Source organism: Octopus bimaculoides, chromosome 3, assembly GCF_046866305.1.
Source record: "Octopus bimaculoides isolate indiv1 chromosome 3, ASM4686630v1, whole genome shotgun sequence".
Taxonomy (NCBI): Eukaryota; Metazoa; Mollusca; class Cephalopoda; order Octopoda; family Octopodidae; genus Octopus; species Octopus bimaculoides.
The window spans coordinates 60,901,682-60,924,703 of record NC_142930.1 but is presented as its reverse complement, the minus strand read 5'-3'; the positions used below and the strand labels follow the sequence as shown (position 1 = coordinate 60,924,703).

Here is a 23,022-nt window from a genome sequence, read left to right as displayed (position 1 = left end):
CGCTGCCCTAACCACTGGGCCATTGAGCCTCCACCAATAAAGTGTTATACTGAAAAGAAAGTCATGTGGAACTTCTGCAAAATAGTTCTGCCAAAGCTTCTACAAGCTTACTATTTATAACACTTACTATTTTTTCAACAGCTCCCATAATCCCTCAGCAATCAGTGTAGATGTTAATGCCTGAAAGGCAGTTAATTCAATGAAAAGTGAAATAATGAGAATGGGCACAGTATCTTCACAGGAAGTAATAGCTCCTGCTATACAAAATCTTGATAAGGAAGCACAATCATGGTTGTAAACTATTCCTGGATGTTCATGTAACATACATAACTGGAGCCAACATGCTTTAGGAATACCAGCACTTCCAACTTTTTGTTTAAGGTTTGAAATTCCTGATGCAGTTAAGTACTTAGAAAATGGGTCCGTGTTTTTGATCTTTGACAGTGGCATTGATGACTCAGACAGAATTTTAGTTCTTTTCTCAGAAAAAGGCTTGGATGATCTAGAAAGCTCTGAAATTTGGCCTGTGATGGGACTTTTATGGTGTCTCCTAGTTTGTGGTGTCAGCTTTTCCCACTACATACCATCATTGGAGGATCATGTGAGCCCAGGCTATTTGCCTTATTTTTTGACAAAAACGAAGCCTCATATCATCATGTTCTGTCTGCTGTGCAGGATTTAAGGGCAAATTGTCGACCTGCGACTTGTCTCATGGACTTTTAAAAAAGCTCTCCATGATTCATTTGTTTCTGTATTTCCTCATTTAGAAGTAGTTGGGTGTCTTTTTCATCTCGGACAGTCTATTTGGTGGAAGATATGTGCACTTGGTGAGAGTAGGAGATACAACACAGATGAAAGTTTTCAGCTTAAAATTAAGTGTTTTTGCGCTTTAACATTTTTACCAATTAAAGACATTATCCATGGATTTGAAGATCTGTCTGATGATGAAAGCATTCCTTCTGAGTTTATCACTTATTTTGAGAATTCATACATTGGGACTGTAAGGGGATGCCGTCTTCATCGAAGAAAAGAAACCCCACAGTTTCCTATCCAACTCTGGAATATACGTGACTGCATTTTAAATGACTTGCCAAGAGCAAATAATCCGGTAGAAGGGTTCCACAATACTTTGCGGTCATCAATAACATACAAACATCAAAATTGTGGAAACTTTGCCAGGCCCTTAAGACTGAAAAAAGCTTAAGCCTGACGAAAATTGTGCATATTCAACATGAGGACTCAACAACAAAGAAAGTCCTATCAAATGATTGATGCACGACTAAAGAAACTAGATGAGAATTATCAATCTGAAAACGCTCAGCAATTTTAAAGAAATATTGCACTCAATTTGTCATAAAAGAATTTTCTTCAAATATATTAGTTTTTTTCATAACTTCATTTCTATGTACTCGCCATCATTTTTGTGTAAATATGTGAATAAAATGTGAGCTAAAATGTATTCATATTACCTATAGTGAAATTTACCGTAGTGGAATTTACCTAGGACTGCAGTAAATTTCTGTTTTGTTTTGTTTATTACTTCAAGTTAACTCCTTTTGTAGTGAAGATAAGGTGGTACACATTGTAAGATATCAAGCACCATGCTCCAGAGGGTCAAGTTTGTGCATTGTATTTCACTATTCAAAGTCACCAAACTCTTAACCACTACGCCATATGCCCACGGGCATATGGCGTAGTGGTTAAGAGCGCAGGCTACTAATCCCAAGATTCCGAGTATGATTCCAGGCAGTGACCTGAATAACAATAATAATAATAATAATAATAACAACAACAACATTGAAAATACCTTAGGAATGAGAACCCAGGTTCGAAATTTCCTCAAGACACCTGATGAAGGCTGGAGGGTATATCAGCTGAAACGTTAGATAACCGTCAATTGTAAATAATGTAATCAAACTCAGTTTACTTTTAATTTTTTTGATGCCAGTAAAAAAAAAGAAAGAAGAAAAACAAAAACGAACAAATGAATATTTATTTAGCTTTCGTAGATATCATGGAGTTAATTGCTTAAATTTTCTTATTCAACTGCCTACATCAGTTAGTGATTAAGTTGTGCTGACTTAAGGCAAGAAAATCTCCAAGTTATACAAGTGATAGATTCTTCAGTTATACACTAAGTGCCAAAGAAACTTTCTTCAATTATGCTTCAGTTACTTGCAACATTAAGAATTGATGGAGTGGGTCAGTAAGTGATCGATCTTGGTGATCTATATAAATGTGTCAAAACTTGATATTTGGTAAAAAAAAAAAAATATAAAAAAATAGCAATAATAAACTAAGATTGATTTAACCAAACTTTACCCCTCCTATCACAAAAACTTTGTGTTGTTACAAAAACACATTACTTCCATGTATGTTTATGAAACAACCTGTTTTCTTGTGATATTTTCGAATACCAGCTTAAACTGGATATTGTGCTAATTTGATAATTAGAATTGAGCTTATCTTAATAAGACTAAAACTCTAGAAGATATTAGTTTATACCTGAAATATCTGAGAAATAGTATACCTTATCTTAATTTTTTTTTTACATATGTATTTTGATACTTACTTTATACAGTGCAGTGCGAATTTTATTTATTAATGGAAAAGATTAAATACAATTTTCGTTTATTTCTTGAAAAAAAATTACAGGAAAAAAGTTACAGTAATAAAGTCACGGGGGTTTTGTCTGGGGGTGGGGTCTGGATTCTATAAATTAATTGTGATTTCTTTTGCTGTTGACTTTATTACTGGCCACCAATTACCGGTCACCAGAAAAACGTGGCTTCTGTGACGTCAACACACACACAAAATACACACTCATAGTCTTCGTGCTCTCTCTCACTCACTAAAAAAAAAAGATTAAAAAAACGCCGACTTCTTGACATACACAATATTTTAATCCTTTAGAAATATTTTTAAGTGAATGTGATTTCAAAAATGTAAGTTGTTTGTACAGTAAGTATCTATATTTTAGCTTTCTTTAAACAAACAATATTTCAGTATTTTTTAAAATTATTTTTCAAATGAATACCATTAGAAACATTTTTTTGGCATATTTAAGATAGGTACTACTAAAGCAGCACGGTCCCGAACGCGTCCGCGCTAGCTAGTCGTGAGTGGTCGATCCAAACCCTAACCCGTATTCATTTGCACACGCGGGTTAGGGATAGGGTTAGGCTAGCGCGGACGTGCGACTGCGCGTTCGGGACCGTGCTGCTTTAGTAGTACCTTTAAGATATTTTAAAGTGAAAATGACTTTTAAAATACGGTAAATATTTCGTAAAAGACCCGTTCGTAACCTCGGTGTGAAATAATTTTTTTCCGTAGATTTTTCGAGTGCATTCAATGTATCTCACCTCCAGAGATTTGGCTGCTATTTCTAGCACGCCCTGCTACCACGTAACAGCTATTTGCGATAAAGGGCGTACAAGAAATAACAGTTAAATCTTTCCTTTTGGGGCGGGGAAGGAGCCGTTTACACATGATTTCGATGTCACATTCGTTGAAAGCATACAAAATAATCTGAAAAAGAAAAAAAAAACCCACGAAACAAAACTCCGTTGCTGGGAAACTTAGACTTTCCTGGTGACCCAACTGTTCAACACAAACACAAGTACGCTATCTGTGACATATAAACACACATAGTCCTCACTCTCTCTCTCTATCACTCTCTAAGAAAAAAAAACGTCGACCTTTTGACGTACACACACACTGACAAAGGTTGTTTCTATTCTTTATTGCAGAAAACATTATCAATATGAATTATAGCATGGAATGTGTTTGTAAGCCATTTAAGAATACACAAAACCTCTTAGTTTCACTTCAACATTTAAATTTAATTTGTGTCAAAATATTTTCGTCTCTCACGAAGTTTTACCAGTAAACAGGTTGTGGTTTCAAAGCGACGAAAATATTTTGACACAAACTAAATTTAAATGTTGAAGTGAAACTAAAGGTTTTCGTGTGTTCTTAAATGGCTTACAAACATCTTCCACGCTGAATTTTTGTTGTTCAGTGCATGATCTCAGATGCAAGTACATCTCTGTAATTATCAATATCCTTTCAGACAATGTATTCATCTTAATAATATTAAAACTCTATCAACGCAAACACACATACGCTATCTGTGACATATATGCACACACAGTCTTTGCGCTCTCTCTATCACTCTCTCAGAAAAAAAAAAAAAACGTCTTTTTGATGTACACACACACTGACATAGATCTACCAGAAATGTTCCCCTTTAAATAACCAAGAGGTAAAGTTGTCTCTGTTCTTTATTACAGAAAACATTATCAATATCCTTTCAGACAATGTATTCATACTCACAATTTTCTTCAGACATTAAATTGATTACTATTGTTTGGATAGTTCCAATTAAATAAGTCCATGAATTCCTATTCTACAAACTGACAAACAATTTCATGAATATTTTACCTGGCAACGCTGGGTAGTAAGTCTAGCTTTTTCTTTAATTCTGATACTAAATTCCTTGTCTTCATCTGTTCTTTTAATATTCTGGTAGCAGTAACCAACCAAATACAGTGATTAAGAATTAGTCGAGGGCAATTGTCTACATCTCCCAAAGTAGCAACCAATAAAAGCTGAACTACCTAATAAAAGTCAAAATACTCAATAAAAGTCACATGGGGATTAAATTCAAACATATCCATTTCTATACAGATAGTTCCATCTTTTGTCCCTCTCAAACTTTATGCATCCAAGCATTATTCACAACTATCATATGCTAAACCTGCTTTAACTTATTGATTATAGACTTTGAAAACATTCTACAAAGTAGCTGTGCCAATCTTGTTCCTTTCAATAACACAAAGACATAACAACACACATTAAAAACAATATCATACTCCTGTTCTAAACGTAAACAGATGCCACCAGAACCCTCAATTCATCACAAATATTAGGTCTCATTTTCACTGAAGAACTTTCCTGGCAATTACACATCCTCTATATAGCAAAGGTTTCATCACAAAGCTGACCTTCTTCTTCAGAGTCTGAACATCTTTCCCACCATCAACATCAACCACCAACCCTTCACAAATCTTAAGTAAACTTACAAGGGAATACTTCTGTCATATTTGGAATAGGGCTACTCCTTTTCATATAGATATTTTAGACAACATCAAAGACAAAAGTGGTGGGGGTCACCTAGTGTCGATAGGCATGAAGTAATTCATTAACACTCTCTAAACTCTGGCCTACAGGTGTGCTGCCTTTTCATTCTACTTATCACTACTACTATGACCTCAGCTCTTTGGAGATGGTTGGTCTTATATCAGTCACCTTCACTCAGTTCCTCATAGCTCACTTCTTTCTCCTCTTCTCATTCATATTGTATCTACTCCTCTCAAATTTCTGCACAAACTACTAAATCCATATTCTTCCACCTCCATAGAACATCACATCTCTAGAATACCCTCTCTACCCCTATTCTTTCTGGTAAATATCAACTTGCATTGGTTCAAGAAGAACATTGATTTTTTTTTTTTCATATAAACACAAAGTCAAAAATTTGGGGAAAGGGAACAGTCAAATATATCAACCTCAGTGCTTTATCAACCTGTGAAGGATGAAAGTTAAAATTGACCTTAATAGGATTTGAATTCAGAATGCCAAGTGCTATAACAAATACCAAACGGTATTATCAATCTCATTGGTTTTGAAGAGCCTGAGAAGGCTATGAACACAATCCCTTCCTCCAGATCAAACTATTTAAAAAAAACACACAGATAAATATGAAGTAAAACTGAAAAAAATCTAATATGATCCACATTCATAGATCATCATTTCTTTGATTTTTAGATGAGTGAAAATGGTGTACTCATAACAGAAGCAAAATATTTATTCTGAAACTATATCCTGTGTTCAATATGCCCTTTGACATCTAAATTTCAGTGTACTTTATGTAGACACTAGTTGGGTGGAAAGTTTTGTTTAATTTCAATTCCCACTGAGAACTAATTCCATTCTTTCACATTGTTAATGTTGTTCAATAAGTCATGAACATTATAATTTTTGAATTTGCTTTTACTTCTCTGAATATTTCTGGTTCTGTACTTATGTAAGAAACCATTATTTGAAAGAATTGTATATATTGCACCCATCAATGCTAAAATCTTTTTCTGTTAAAGAGAGTGGGAGCTGGACATGTGTATACACACACATGCATGCTCACACACACGCACACATGCATACACATATAGGCTGAACATGTAAGCTGATTCCTGCTGGGGGGTTGGTTCCCTGACACTTTTCTTTCTTTATCTCCTTCTCTTGCTACACTTCTGACTTTTCTCTAGCACTGGAAGAAGAACTATGTTCAAGACATAGTACCATTTACTCTTTTCTTTCTTTCTTGGGTGTCAAACTAATAATATTGACAATGAACATCTCTTGTATTCTTGTTTTATTTTTTATGTTTTTGTTTTGTGTTTTGCATTTCCATATATATATATATATATATATATCTTTTGTTGGCACTCCATCGCTTACGACGTCGAGGGTTCCAGTTGATCCAATCAACGGAACAGCCTGCTCGTGAAATTAATGTGCAGGTGGCTGAGCACTCCACAGACACGTGTACCCTTAACATAGTTCTCGGGGAGATTCAGCGTGACACAGTGTGACAAGGCTGACCCTTTGAATTACAGGCACAACAGAAACAAGAAGTAAGAGAAATTGTGGTGGAAGTGTACAGCTAGGTTCGCCACCATCCCCTGCCGGAGCCTTGTGGAGCTTTAAGTGTTTTCGCTCAATAAACACTCACAACGCCCAGTCTGGGAATCGAAACCGCGATCCTACGACCGCGAGTCCACTGCCCTAACCACTGGGCCATTGCGCCTCCACTCATATATACATATAGGTGTTAGTGTGTATAAGAGAGAGGTAGGATACAAATATTGTTACATTCCAAAAATGATAATATACATATGTGCATATAAAATGAATGTAGTTGATAAATTCCATAAGGTTGTGTGTATTTACATTCTAAAGGATCTTCCTGGGGCTCATAAATGATTCTTCACTTTACACTAACTAAACTGACTGAGCTTGCATGGAATTAACTTCCTAGTAGAAAAATATACTTTATGTTCATTTTATGTGCTAACAAGAAAAAGCTTTAATTTGCTCGTCACTACCCACACACTACCACAAAAATTTCGTGGTGAGTAACACTTTAGTTGGCATATGACTTAAAAGGTATATTAGTACATTTACTTGATAGATAATGAAAATAACAGTAAAGTCTCTACTAGAATTGAACTTTTTCCTGTTACACTCTTTCCTGTTCTTTCAATCTATTCTATCATACTGTCATTCCAATTTTTGACCTAAACAATAAAGGCAATGACTGTAGTATTAAGATGTAAAAGCTGCCTTTGATATAAACCAAAAATCTCTGAAATTTTAACACTTAAATTTGATTTGTTTTGTGCAAGGACAAAATCAATTTTGTAGGATTCAAATTGCAAGACAATGTGTTTATTTGAATAGAGATATAATTGGTGAGAGGTGTGTTTGCTACAATTCAAGCATACTTGGCTACATTAATAGAGAAATGAATAGGCATGAGATGTTGTGAATTTAGAAATATGATTAAATGGTGTATTTAAAGCTGACTTTTACTTGAACCAATGACAAACAGATTGGTAAGCTGTAGTAGATCAGTATAAATGTGGTTATGAAATTATGGTCATGCATGCAAGAAAAATTTGCTGCATCAAAGGCAAGAAAAGTTGCTGCATCAGATTTGGATAGCATTATGATAATAGCTTATGTAGTCAATAATTTTAAGTACACTAAGTATAACAAAGTAATACCTAATGCAGCAACACCATTATTAACTGTTATACAGAAAATTATATCAAGGTGATGGATCTTTCTCATCCTAATCATTTTAATATCTGTCTTCAATGCTGGCATGGGTTGGATGGTTTGACAGGTGGTAGTGAATCAGAGGACTGTGACAAGCTGTACTTTCAGCTTTGGCATAGTTTCTGTGGCTGGGTACCCTTCCTAATGCCAACTGCTTTACAGACTATATTGGGTGCTTTGTACATGACCCCAGCACCAGCAAGATCACCAAATAACTTGCAAGACAAGACTCCTCAACTGAGGTGGGAGTAGTATGTGAGAGGCAATTTTGCATCTGATGATTATAGATCAGAGTATGACAGAGGGTATAGAAACTAGTATCTTGCAGTAAAAGTGAGAAAAATTCTTTCTACTAAAAGCACAAGGCCTGAAATTTTGGAGGAGGGGACTAATCACTTATATGAAAGGCAAAGTCAACCTCAGCAGAATTTGAACTCAGAACATAAAGATGGATGAAATGCCACTAAGCAATTTGCCTGGCATGCTAATGATTCTGCCAGCTCACCACCTTGTAAAAGTGATAAAAATATATCTTTTATATAATCAAAATAAGGAATCCAATGTATGAGTTAGAGTTCACCAGAGAATTATCTCATTACTTTTTCTCAATTATAATTTACAAGGCAAAAACTGAGTAGTTTAGGAGTCCTTGTTCCTTGGCAATTGATATCTTGGTTTCTCTTTTAAAACCTATTCATACTCCCACCTTATGGAATTTATTAACCCCATTCATTCTATATAATAATTCCAGTGTGGCTTTTTTTTTTTTTAGTTGAAGTATTTGATACATAAATGCTCTTTCAACTGAATTATAATTTTTAACTTACCTCCACAAATTCTCATTTCTTTTAAGTGTTCTCTATTCATTGCTATATTGCATCATGATATGGCAAAAATTATATAAATCTGCTTTATATCAAGAGAAGTCTGTTATCATTTGCACTGGAAATGCAAACGAATGAAGGAGTTTCAAGGAGAGTACTTAACATACTAGATATAACAGCTAAAATCTCCTTCATATCACATCCCCCCATCTTAAAGACGTTTTTATATTTGATAATGTGGTCCAAGATACACTCTGTCTGAATAAAAAATGTGAAAGTTATGGGTAGAATAATTTTGATCAAATGTCTGTTCCATCAGAGATGACTTTGGGTTGGACAAAACAAAACCTTTCTTTAAGGTAACTACAAATGTTCAGCCTCATAACCTTTGAATATCTCTTATGGCCAAAATCTAGGCTTCTTCTTCAGAATAAGAAAGTACTTCTACTGTGATAAGTTGGTAAACCTCAATGATCACGTGCAACCAACATTTATTAATCAAATACGTGAGATGGTATTTACATCCTTGACTTAACTCTTTAAATCCTTTCACTTCCTTAGTTCTTCCTAAACCCTTTAGCATTTAGATTACTCTGTCAAATGTAAGGCTTATTTATTCACATTGTTGTGATTTAATCATGTATTATCTTTTAGCTTTGGGATTTCAATGATGATTATATTTTTTAATAAAGGCATTATTTGGTAGGTGTGAGAAACCAGATCTGACCAGTTTGAACGTAAAACAGGTAGAAAATTTTGGGCTGGATATGGACAATTTAAATTTTAAAAAGTTAAAGTATCAACCAATGGATGTTAAAGCTGAGCACAGTTGGGTTCTTCACTAAGTGTGGAATACTTAATCTATCACTTGATTCCACACCACCACCTGGCACTTGGGATGCTGTTGCAGACCCTTGATCTGGACTCTCCAGTTTGAGGTTACCTTATTCCTTCCCTTCAGTCTCAGAAACCCTATAAGAGATCATAAGTGCTACCTTCTTTCCAGACTAAAAGTTTAAAAAAAAAACTGCATCAAACTTGTCTGTCTAAGAAGACCTAAAAGTGGCAAAGGAGCAAAAATTCCTCCTCCAGCTAAATAAATCACCATCATCATTGTTTTTACAACCAGTTTTCTATGCTGGCATGAGTTGGATGAGTCTGTTCCAATACAGCATTTCTCTACTTGTCATATATAATGTAAAAAGTACTTCCTAATTGCACTTTATAGAATACTCACTTCACAAGATTAAACTTAAAACTCTTATTATTTTTATTATTAACAACAAAGAATTTCTTCCATAAACACAAACAATGTATCTTATTGTAATCTATTTCCATATTGTTTCTTCTTTTATATATTTTTATGATATTTTTATTGTATTTTTTTTAAGTAAAAAATTTCATTTTTATTCCATGTCAGCTTCAAAAATTATTACTCAGGTCTTCGAGTCTGTTTTTTTCTCTTCAACCCAAAGATCACATCAAATTATAGACACAATTTCTTTCGTGACTGATACAAGCAATAATATGTGTAAAATTATATTTCATTTTCAAGTTGAAATGTTCCAACAAAGCAAATTTATTTTTATTGAAACAAAATTATTAAATTCTGTGCAATAATAATTGCTTGATTGAAGTAAAAATGTACAACCATTTTACAGGTTATGAGCTCACATCTGCTGTAAACATTTTATGACATTTCTTCATTCCTCAGTTTAATTAGTGATGGAGACTAGTTCCTCCAGTGAATGTTGTCTGTGAAAAACTGCTTACCTATCCAGATGTAAATTCAGCTCTCATTAATTAATAGATATTGAGTTCAAAGTTGAGCATCTACTCTGAGACCCTGGTTCTTTCCAGAGTTTTGTTAAGCCCCAGTTTCCTTCAGATTTTAGCAATTTACAATCTAATTCTGGTTTAGTGCTTTTAATATAAAAGGGAATTTCAGATGTTTCAGATGAATAATAGAGAACAGTCATCCATTCTTTATTGTTTTCTTTCTTTCTTTAACTTGCTTTCTCGGTTTACTCTCTTAACCTTCTTTCTTCTAATAAGCTTGTCAATAAGATTCTGTTGGAAGAGATTCCTTCATTATATTAATAATACTTAGCCACAAGGCTTCCTTCAATGGCTTCAGTTCTAATCTTTGTTTCCAACTGAGTATCTAATTATCATAACTAATCTAATTAAAATTTTGAATTCCTTATTTCATGACTAAAATTAATTAAAAAAAAAAAAAGAAAAGAACAAAATGATATCTTGGTAATACGGTGCTTTATATCTCTTGAAGTTGGATATATTTTAGATATGACTCATGCATACTGACAGATGCTCACTAAGATATTCTGGAAACAGGGATAATGGTTTATGCAGTTGTTTGAACATCATGCATTCCTTTAATAATACTTTATATTAATCCAACAGGAAACAAATATCGGCATTCAGAATTATACTAAACTTGAAAAATTATAGTTTGATATTCCTTTGGCTAATGAAACTTTTATGGAATTTTTTAAAAATATGACAATGAACTATTATTAGCTTTATTACATTTTCATTCAATCTTTTTGCTCATTATATTCTTTAACATTTTGTTTTCTTATTCTTTACAGAACTTGTCTTTGAAAATAGTTTTTATCTGCAGGAGTGATCAAATGGGCTTAGAAATTCTACCATCTGCCAATAATTTTTATAACCTAACTCAATCAGTTGTAAAGAATATTAAGAAGACAAAAGAAAAAAACAAAACAGAATACATCAAAAGAGAGAACAGTAAGTTTCATTTCATGCAGTATCCTGTATTAATAAACTGAGATGCCTTTAAGGTGCATTAATTCTTGTGAGAACTGATTAAAATAATTTCATTGTAGCAACATAAAATTGGAGTTGCCCTCTCAGTTCTCTTGTTGGATACTTTATTGACTAGAGTACTAATATCTGAACAAGGTTAACATGCTATTTATTAGATGCTGAAAGATCAGGCTAAATATATCTCAACTAGACTATCATATTATTGGATGCCGAAATATATGGAACTTGGAATTATATACTTACATTAGATGATTGTTCAGCTTTTACTTGAGGCAATTTAAGGATATTAAAAGTAAAATTCTCCCACTTTTATATAATGACGCACCTGTGCTATAGCTGACTATCATGTTTTTATTTGTGTAAATATATAGTTGTAATAGGTTGTTCTTGTAAAAATTATGAAAAATTCTAATAAAAAGAGCAATAATCAATCTGCTGGATAAATTTCCTTTTCTATACCAACAACAGTGAGCTTTTGTTAAACATTCATTCTAGCCATCATCTTCTAGTAACATGTAAGCCATATTACTACTCAACAAGGTATTCCTATCTCTAATACAGAATATACTCTATATTCCATCTTGTTTCTAAAAGTTGGCATCTACATTATCTATAATTTCCCACTCTCACCTGGGAAGGGAAGATCATTCTAACCCAAAATCTGTCATCTCTATTTCTCTACATTCAGCAACAATCTCTACTGTTTGAACTCCACCTGCATTCAACATTTGGTTGACCTCCAATCCTGAATGAGAGGTCATCTGTCTCAATCCATCTCTCTATACAGATATGTTCCTTAGTGACAATGATGATAGAAAGGACAAATCATCAGCTATTTTGAGTCCTTACTAACCCATGTCCCTGATATGCAGTCTCTTCCAATACTCTTCACATTTTTTGCCTCACCTTATCCTTGTCATCACTGACTGTATTAACATGGATTCAAGTGAATCCCTCTCACAACTTCCCAGCAGAAAACAATACCTTTCTCCATCTCTGGAACTTTAAGTCAGTTATCTAAGTGTGGCTGAAACCTGTTCTGAGCTAACTATTTTTTCACCCCTGTCCCATCCAAGACAGTGAAATAGGTAACTGGTGTCATTTTGTTTTGTTGGACCCCTGTGCTACATATACAACCAAATACTACAAATCCCAAATCACTTCAGTGTTTCCCTTGCTGATGCTCTGAAGATGGGTCTTCTGGCTCTTACTTGAAGGCTCTCTACTCTGTAGAATACTTTTACTTTCCACATCTCCATAAAAATATCTCAATATCTTTCCCTTTCATTGATAAAGCCACCATATTTAGTGCATATATTGTTTCAAATGCTACACTGCACATATGCAGCAAAACTCCTCCCACACTCTTCTTATCCAATCCAACTGTTGCACCAAAGTATATAAGTAAAAAAAAAAAACCAAAACTCTTTCTCTCTGATCATTTTAACCCAACAAAGGAACTAGTTTTGTCAATGTTATTTCCATTAATCTCAATCAGTACACTAGAATTTGATCCTATTATGTTTAAATTCTCTCTCACTCTTTCTTTCTCTCTCTCTCTCTCTGAACTTAATTATCTTTTCTTATCTTGATTCAGGTATACTAGGCAGAGTGAATCTCATTCTCCAAAACAATAACCTCTCTAACCCCCCAACTACAGCACTCTTGTGTTAAAGGTGATAGGAAAACCTCAATTTTTATAACTTTATGTCTTGATAATTGGTATAGCTTATGTACAATGAGGGCTACTGACTGTAGTCTTGCTGTGCTACATCATGCACCAATGCTCTTTTGACCTTCAGTGATTCTGCATAGCAATGCTGGTGCTATCAATATCAATGAAATATTTGATTGTGTTTACCAAATGAAAATCTGTTATCTGCAGTAAGTTATCTGTGTGTGAAATCCCTTCACTTTTGATCAGATGTTTTCTACCAGACTATTTATTTTAGTAGGGCATGCATTGATCAAGCTCTTTCCTGATGATTATCAGTAGAATCTGGTATGACTCAAAACTTGGTTAGGTTTCATACACTTTTTAAAAAAAATCATATATTAATAACCTATTTCCACATGTAGCCCCACACATTCTTGTACACTTTCTTTACTTCTGAATTTTCCACACATCCACAGTTATGCAGTTAAGACAACTTGCACTATGCATGCTCTGATTACATGAGCAAAGATAGCCAAAACATCTTCCAATGGAGACATAACAAACAAAGTACTTCTAATAGAACAAAAAACTCTTGCTACAACTATGGAAACAATCTTGCAGTACCCTCCATATATCTCAACAATACCTATCTAAAATACTCAAATTTTATAATGATTGTCGGGTCCCACAATATGTAATCTTTCTTGGCCAAATTGCATATAATATTCTCAAATCTAAATCCAAAATGTGGGCTTCCTCTTCAATTCTACGAAAAAATCAGTTGCTGCACCTCTGAAAATAAATGCAAGGCTCACGTTGTATTGCTCTCATATTTATGATAGTGTTACATGGCTGTCTTACTTACAAACACCTTGATCACATCCCCACCAAAAATTATTGGCTGATTCACAAAGACTCATTCTCTATGTTTTATAACTGCTAACTCATAGGTATGTGGAGGTGCAATGGCCCAGTGGTTAGGGCAGTGGACTTGTGGTTGGAGGATCGTGGTTTCGATTCCCAGACCGGGCAATGTGTGTGTTTATTGAGCGAAAACACCTAAAGCTCTGCAAGGCTCTGGCAGGGGGTGGTGGTGACCCCTGTTGTACTCTTTTGCCCCAACTTTTTCTCACTCTTTCTTCCTGTTTCTTGAGTAATGCTGCGATGGACTGGTGTCCCGTCCAGCTGGGGGGAACACATACACCATAGAAACTGGGAAATCGGACCCATGAGCCTGGCTAGGCTTGAAAAGGGCGCATAAATAAAAAAATAACTCATAGGCATGCCTTTTTCTATGTGATTCTTCTGTATCTTATAAAAACCTCAGCTTCTCTGATCAAGCTACGTAACATTCTCTTCTCAGTATTGTGTCTCATATCCTAAACTCCACTTTCAACAGATTTTCAGTCAGTCCTCTCCTGAACTACTGTCCTCCATATTGACTTCCTTATTTACTGACATTTAAACTTTAAAAAACTATCAGAGTGGCTGTGTAGTAAGAAACTTGCTTCCCAACCATGTAGTTTCAGGTTCAGTCTCAATGCATGGCATCTTAGGCAAGTGTCTTCTACTATAGCCTCGGGCTGACCAAAGCCTTGTGAGTGGATTTGGTAGACAGAAACTGAAAGAAGCCTGCCGTGTATATATATATTTCTATATGTGTGTGTGTGTATGTGTGTCTGTATATATGCATTTGTGTATCTGTGTATCACTTGACAACCAATGTTGGTGTGTTTACATACCTGTAACTTAGCAGTGTGGCAATAAAGATCGATAGAATAAGTACTAGGCTTTTCTCGACTAAAGGTGGTGCTCCAGCATGGCTGCAGTCAAATGACTGAAACAAGTAAAAGAACAAAAGAATATTCATTAAAGAGAAATTCAATTTTTGTATCTGATTCATCTAAATTCATGGAAGGAATGGGCAGAGATGATGTAAGGTAGAAGGTATTCATTGAAGTTATATATAACTACCTCTCTAATATGAGTACTACAATAAAATGACCAAGCCTATTCTGGTCATTTGTTGCTGATAGGAAGATGAACAACCTGTAAAAAGCATGTCAAACTTATATGATAAAACAATAGATCAGGCCATTCTTTATACCTCCTGCTGTGTGAGTGTCAGATGCTGATGGACTGTGACAGGTTACAACATACTGTTAGATCTGGCTGACCCATGCCGGCAGAAAAGATGGAAGTAAAATTATGAAGAAGATGAAGTTGTATACTCCTCTATTTTAATAAGGAGTAAATCATAGTTTGTATTCAATTGTAGTATATTAGACCCCACACATCCCTTTTGTGTCAACAAAGGTGTATTGATCATTGTTATATGCTTTTAAACACACTCACATACATACAATTTATGTATACACAATATAACAACATATAGCATTATGTGTATATATACCTGACTGTGCATTATAACATTTTGATAGGCATTTTTCTACAAGAATCATTTATTGATGCACTCTTTGCCCCTCATGATACAAATGATCCATTGAAGTTAAACTGATGGATTTATTTCATATATAGGAAAGTTCTTTTAATGCCCAGTTAAGTTCCATGAAGAGGTTGTAGTTGCTGTATCCTCTCTGTCATATTTACCATATTTCTGAAAGATACATCTATGATATCTTTATATATATAACTTAGTCACCAACAAAATGGCAACATCAACAGCTATGTTTACTGTACTTGCGTCTTGTTATTTTTATACTACACTTGTACACAAGATCCACTTAGTATTGTTTCAATGATTCACAACATCATTAATTACAGTTATTATGCAGTATTGAATTTCTATTTACTGCAATTATTGTTTTATACTTGAAATGCTAAGTATTGTAATGGTATTGAGCTTAGTACTACTTACCCCTTTCTAATAATGTGTTCAATCTCAGATCGCTTAGCTATGTTTTATGTTAGATCTTTTTAATTGAGTTCTTCTCTTCACTGTTTCATCATTGCTTCATCTCTTGTATGAAAAGTAAGTCATCAATATACAAAAGCCATTGAGTGTGTTAAGTCCTCAGTAATAATTCCAAGGGAGAGGATGGAGGGGAACGACTTAAAATTATTCTTTAGAGGATATTTATGATTTATCCAAATGTCTTCTCCTACATTATCTGAACAGCTTTCATTACACCTTCTTTGCTATTGTCTAACAGGCGAATTAATACAGGATTCTGCCAGATAATACATATATGTTTATAAATCCAAAGTAACATTTGAATTCTGTCAAGTACTTCTTACTATCTCACATGAAGTTATTACACTTTTATGTCCCATTTCATTGTTATTTATGTCCAATTATTTATTATCCATTTATTATAAAGATATATTACATAGCAGACAGCATTTCCTACATAACTACCATTAACCTATTGGTTTGACGTTTGACTCAGAAGAGCTTTGGGAATATGTACAATACCAAATTCATACACAGCAACAATCTTGATGCAATAGGTCTCAAGATACGTGGAGTAAAGCAGAGCATTTAAATGTGTAAATAATTTCCCTCCTTGTGGTAGTTGTCTGATATTTACTTATTTAGTTGTTGTTGCTGTCAAACTCAAAATCACACCATTCTGTCTTTCTGTATGTCAAGAACAATGTCTAATATCTCTACAATCTACAAACTATAAATGACATTCTAAAGCATTTTAACTGCCTTATTTAGCAGATCAAATGATTGTGTAGACCAGTGATTCTCAATGTGGGACCAGTGATTCTCAATGTGCCATATTGGTGGTGCAAGGGATCAGAAATGTTTTTCTGTTTCCGTTAGTAGGACATGGAATTGTGAAAATCATTTTTCACTGCAAACATACTACCCCTATACTCAACCTAGCCAAAGAGATCACTCCAGTCGAACATACTGTGTGAAGACTATTTGCAACAATAGAGCACTATTCTAAATAACCTAGTGTAGATATTTTTTTTAAGGAAAGTGTATAATTATAAAAAGTTGATACTCAGTATTTAATAAAAGAATTGCTGGCAGATTCTTTTGTATTAAATAATTGTGATAAAATATTAGAAATAAAGTTGCTTTTTTTTTCAACCACCTGTGAGACATACATTTTTCTAGAAAGTTGTAGTGGAGCCTGGGAAGAAAATAGGTTGGGAAACATTGGTGTAGATGTTCATTCATTGACTGATATATTTAGTTGATAACGATGGCAGTCACTACAGTACCCTTCTGTGGTACTTTATTTCTGTATATATTTTATTTTTATGTATTTTATGTCAGATTTCTAAACAATGTCATCAGTGATTGCTGGTTTGCCGCATTTACAATTGTGAAAATGACAAATAAATGTTTGTGCAATTTAGGTGGAACAACTACTACCATATATTTGGTGTACAGAACAAAATTCGAGCCTCAAAAAAAGAAAAAGAAAGAAAAAAACTCTCCAAAACTAGAGGTAGTTTTAACCCTTTAGTATTTAAACTGGGTTTACCTGGCCCAAATGTTTTACCTGCTTTATGTTCAAACTGGCCAGATTCATCCTCTCACACCTACCTTTCAATGTCACTCTATAAATAATCTAAATGCTAAAGAGTACAAAATCTGAACCATAACATGCTGTAGTTTACAGTGTCACTAATGGTGGTAGACGACTCCTGTTTTAGTTCAGCAACACTGATTTATCAGTTTTCATGTTAACATTCACAAAATATAAGCAAGCGTGCGCGTGTGCATGCACACACACACACACACACGCACGCGCGCGCACACACACACTCATACACATATCAGGTCATCCCATAAGTTCTGTCTGATTTTACCTTTTTTAAAACTGAATGAAATTTAATAGTATTTTAGAATGTCTAATGGAATTAAAAATTATTTTTATGCATTTGTGTACATTTAGACTATTTAAATATTATTTTACAGAATAATAGAATTAAAATTTCTTTGATTAAATCCCTTTCTAACATGGAAGTATCCAAAGAGCATTTGAGGCACATAATGCTTTATGAGTACAAAAAAGGAAACTTTGCAGCCGAAGTGACATGAAACATACACACAGTCTATGGGAAAGAATGCTTGAATGAAAGAACTTGCAGAAGATGGTTTGCAAAATTCAGAAGTGGAGATTTCAGCCTTGAAAATGAAGATCGAACAGGACTTCCAGTTGAGTTTGATGATAAGCTCCTTGAGGCATTACTTGAAGAAAATCCTGCATTATCAGTTGAAGAATTGGCAATAAAGCTTAGTTCAAACCATACAACTGTTCATCATCATCTTCAACAACTTGGAAAGTTTCCTAAACTTGGAAAATGGGTGTCTCATGAATTGTCCGAAAGTAACCGCAAATCCTGAGTTGACATCTGCTCTTCTCTCCATTCTCGCGAACTCATTTCACCCTTTTTGGATAGACTTGTGACTGGTGACAAAAAATGGATCTTCTATTGAAATGTTAAACATTGTAAACAGTGGCTTGGTAAAAGAGAAAAAGCTCAACCACAACCGAGAAGAGAACTTCATGGCAAAAAGGTTCTCCGCTCTATATGGTGGGATTTCAATGGAGCAATTCACTTTGAATTGTTACCACCTAATGCAACAATCAATGCTCAAGTCTACTGTCAGCAATTAGAGCGTTTGAACCAAGCTTTGAAGAAAAAAAGACCCACTTTAGTGAATCGAAAAGGAGTGATGTTTCATCAGGACAATGCGCGACCCTACACTGCAAAGCTCACATCACAGAAGATCAAAGAGCTTGATTGGGAAAAAATTCCTCATCCACCTTATTCTCCCAATCTTACTTTTTCAGACTACCATTTGTTTTGTAGTTTACAGAATCATTTGGGGGACATAACATTCGCAAGCCAGGAGGAGGTCGACACTGACATTTCAGAGTTCTTTGCTTTGAAACCAAATGAGTTTTACATTGATGGGATTAAACAGCTTGTAAACAGAAGGAAGGAAGTCATAGATAATCAGGGAAAGTACATTGGTGATTAAATTTCAACTAAATATGACATTTAATCACTTGTTTTCTTTATTCAAAATTCAGACAGAACTTATAGGATGACCTGATATATATATATATATATATATATATATATATATATATATGAAACAAATAATAAATGAGTATATGCATATATACGTACAGGTATGTGCATACCTACGTCTACCTGTGTATATAGGTGCGTATCTGGGTACAGGACATTGCAAACAAAACGTAGACAAGAAAATAATAATAACCAGAGTACAGAAAACACACAGGCCACATAGAGAACATTTTCCTTCATCAACTACCCCCATTTTAACACCGGCGTTTTGAAGAGTAGAGCAGGACGCATCGTTAAAATGGCTCTTCCTATGGACCGCAAATTAAATTTGTATACACAAATTAAACTTGTGCCATGGAGAAATGTAGTGGCGGACAAAAAACAAGACAGGAAAACAAATGGAAAAGAAAACAAGACAGGAAAACAAGCGGAAAAGGCTATACAGCCAGACGTGAAAAATTATGTGTATAATGAACGCTGTGAGGCACGAACTGAAAGCGGGACGAAGTAAGTTCGTGTGTTTGCTCGGCGATAGCCAAGGAAGAAAAGGATTAGTGACCAACACAGTTTACACCTAGAAAATTTTCCATTCATGAGGTAATAGTCATCATAACACTATGTTAGTAGACACTTGTTTAAAGTGCTGCATAGCGAGTTCAAAACAAAGAGCCATGCGGTTGTGAAGTGAACTTCTTAACAGTTGAGCTTAAACTGCTAAATACATCCCTGTATTTTTACAACTTTTGGATGCCTTAATATGTTCTCATTATTTGCACATTAACTTTTTTTTCATCAACAATACTAGTGGATACCCATGGAAAATTCATGAGTGATAAATATTAATTTTTGTAGTTAATTACTTGTGGCAAACTGTATTGAAAAGGTATGATTTAATAAAAACGACTTCGTCTTTAGCATTTAATAAATAATAAAATATACATGCAAATATATCATATATATGTATGCATGTGTGTGTAATATATCATTTGTGGGTATGTATATATGACTACACATGGACAGTTAAACTAATATACATTTCTGTTCAGTATTCAGTTAACTAAAGTGCAGACATAATGAGAGAGTCACATCTCAACTAACTAAATGATCTGTCAGTATTTTTACTGTGGGCCAGTGGACTAGACAGAAAGATAGAAAGAGAAAAGTAGATAGAGGGGGGAGGGAGAGAGACATTGCAAATTATATCAGCAATTTTAATCTATAAAACAACCACTGGCTAATATATTTCAGGTTTGTTTTATAATTATGCTAGTTTTGCAATAACTCCTAATATCATTAAGCCTGTTTTTGTAATATTGCAACTGCAGTGAATGATTATTTGATATTGAAGTTTATTCAAATTGTTTATTGTTATAATATTTCTAACAAAAGCTAAGCTTTGCAGTGCTGATTTCCTGGCATATATTATATTTAGAAATGCTTTTAAGGAATGAAAGATGTCTACCTTTTCATATGTAATAATCAACAGGGTTGCAGACTGGGAAGTTAGATGGCCAGATGTAGGGGCGATGTGGTCACAGAAATTGTCTGACAGCCATGACTGGGTTCTTCTGCTTGTGTGGCATAGTGCAGAGTCCTGTTCCCAGACATATGGTCTTCCAGTAGCCACCCTCTTGACCCAGGGCAGCACTACCTCCACCAGGCACTTGATGTAGGCCTCTATGGTGGGCCATGTTGGAAGATGAATGGATGCATAACATCGCCATCACTAGTGATCACTCCAAACACCATGATGTTGACTGGGCATTTGATTTTCATCACTCTCGGTACATGTTTTGGAGACATGGTAAGCCAATGGTTGTTCTGTGTGTTCACTATTTGTTTGTATTTGAGCTTCCTGCACAAATGCCAAGCAGTACAGAATATCATTTCTAAATTTCTGGCTGAGAGAATTGGATCATGGTGCTGTTTTTCCCACAGACAATGCCCAACTGACCCTACTATAGTGTTTTGTCGACAGAATCAGAAACAAACAATGTGCATGCATGCACGAAATCAAAAATTTGGAATGGCAACATTTTACTCATCACACCCTGTATATATATATATATATTATATATATATGCACACACACACACACACACACACACACACTGGCCAAAATATGTTTATGACTGATGATGACATTCCTTCATTAATTTATTTTTAACAAAACTGTATAAAATTATTTTTCATTATACAATCTATGTAGAATTTTGTTCTCTTTCAAATGATATAGGCATTATATATCTTTCTGCAATTTGAATAATTTTAATGTGCAATTAATTCAAATGTTTAAAAATTGTCAGCAAAATAAGTTTAAAACCATACCAACATTATTTTGTTTGAATTAAAAATTTACAACACAAAAGATTAACAAACAAAAATTTATTATTAGTATCTGGTTCCATAACCGTTATTTTCAATCATGGACTTACAATGGTGGGACATAGAGTTTGACAAATGAGCACAAAAATCACTTGGAATGTTCTACCATATTTCTTCAGTAAAATTATATAATTGGGACAAATTTGTTAAATTTTTAGCATGATCTCTTCTAGAAACATAATTCCATAAATTTTGTATCAGATTCAAATCTGGGCTCTGCAGAGGCCTCTCAATAACCACCATGTTATTGCACTCAAAATATTGCAAATTTCCTTGCCTTATTATGAACAGGGCAATTGTCCTGCTGGAAAATAGATCCCGGTGGTATCTGATCATTTAAATATGGCAGCACATATTTATTTACTAATAGCCTACACTGTTCAGTCTGCCATCAATCTTAACATTTGGACCAACAACTAAGCTGTTGAACATGGCCCACACCATTACCCCCCCCCCCCCTCCTGCTTGCAGTGTTTTCTTGATCACTTAGGATGGAATTCTTCAGTTGGATGGCGTCTAACATAAGTCTTTCTGTCTCATCCAAAAATGCAGAAGTGGGATTCATTGCTCCAAAGAACTTTTAACCAATCTCTGGCTGTCCATTCAATATGGCTTTTAGCAAACTTGATCCACTTCTGCTGGTTTGTCTCAGAAATTATTAGCTTCTTTTGAGTGATCCAGCTGAACAGTCCAAATTCTTTTAGGTGGTTTCTTACAGTTTGTGGTGTAAAGCTGATGTCAGTTTCATCAGATAATTGCTTGTAAATGTCCACTGCTGTTAGCATTTGGTTACTTTCAGAGAACCTATGAATTCACTGATCCATCTGTACTGTTGTTTTTCTCAGAGCGCCCATTCTTTGCCAATCTTTGTATTGGCCAGTGGCTTAATAAAGCTTCCATGCTTGAATACAACCCATTTTGCTGCATCCTAATTGCTTGCTAATGTTCATGAAGGACACATTTTGCTGATGAAGCAACACAATCTTTGATCTAGTAACTGGGCTGATACTACAGCGCTTTCCCATAGCGAATTAATGTGTAACATTGCTCGATTATTAAACATAACAGTGCAGTACGACCAGCCATTTGACCACCCATTTGGTTATTAATTTGCATAATCTTGGTGCAGTCTTAAACTTATTTTGCTGACAATTTCTAATCATTTGAATTAATTGCACATTAAAATTATTTGAATTGTGGAAACATATATAATGCCTATATCATTTGAAAGAGAAAAAATTCTACATAAACAGTAAAAAGTAAAATAATTACATACAGTTTTGTTAAAAATATATTTATGAAGGAATAGAACTGTCATCATCGGTTTTAAATTTACTTTAGCCAGTGTATACACACATACACACACACACACACACACACACACACACACACACACACACACACACACACACA

The 23,022-nt window shown here is 34.5% G+C and overlaps 1 protein-coding gene across 5 annotated transcripts in view; it reads left to right on the top strand.

Annotated features, from left to right (window-relative positions):
- LOC106874554 (uncharacterized) overlaps nt 1-23,022 on the top strand; it is a 261,011-nt gene that overhangs the window by 35,528 nt on the left and 202,461 nt on the right. For all 5 annotated transcript variants that reach the window (XR_016241059.1, XM_089349035.1, XM_089349037.1 and 2 more), the window contains exon 2: nt 11,339-11,498. Coding sequence is in view for 4 of the 5 variants with exons in the window: in XM_089349035.1 (XP_089205161.1) it covers nt 11,339-11,498 (160 nt within the window). In the remaining variant the exon portion in view is untranslated. The remainder of the gene's footprint in view (nt 1-11,338; nt 11,499-23,022) is intronic.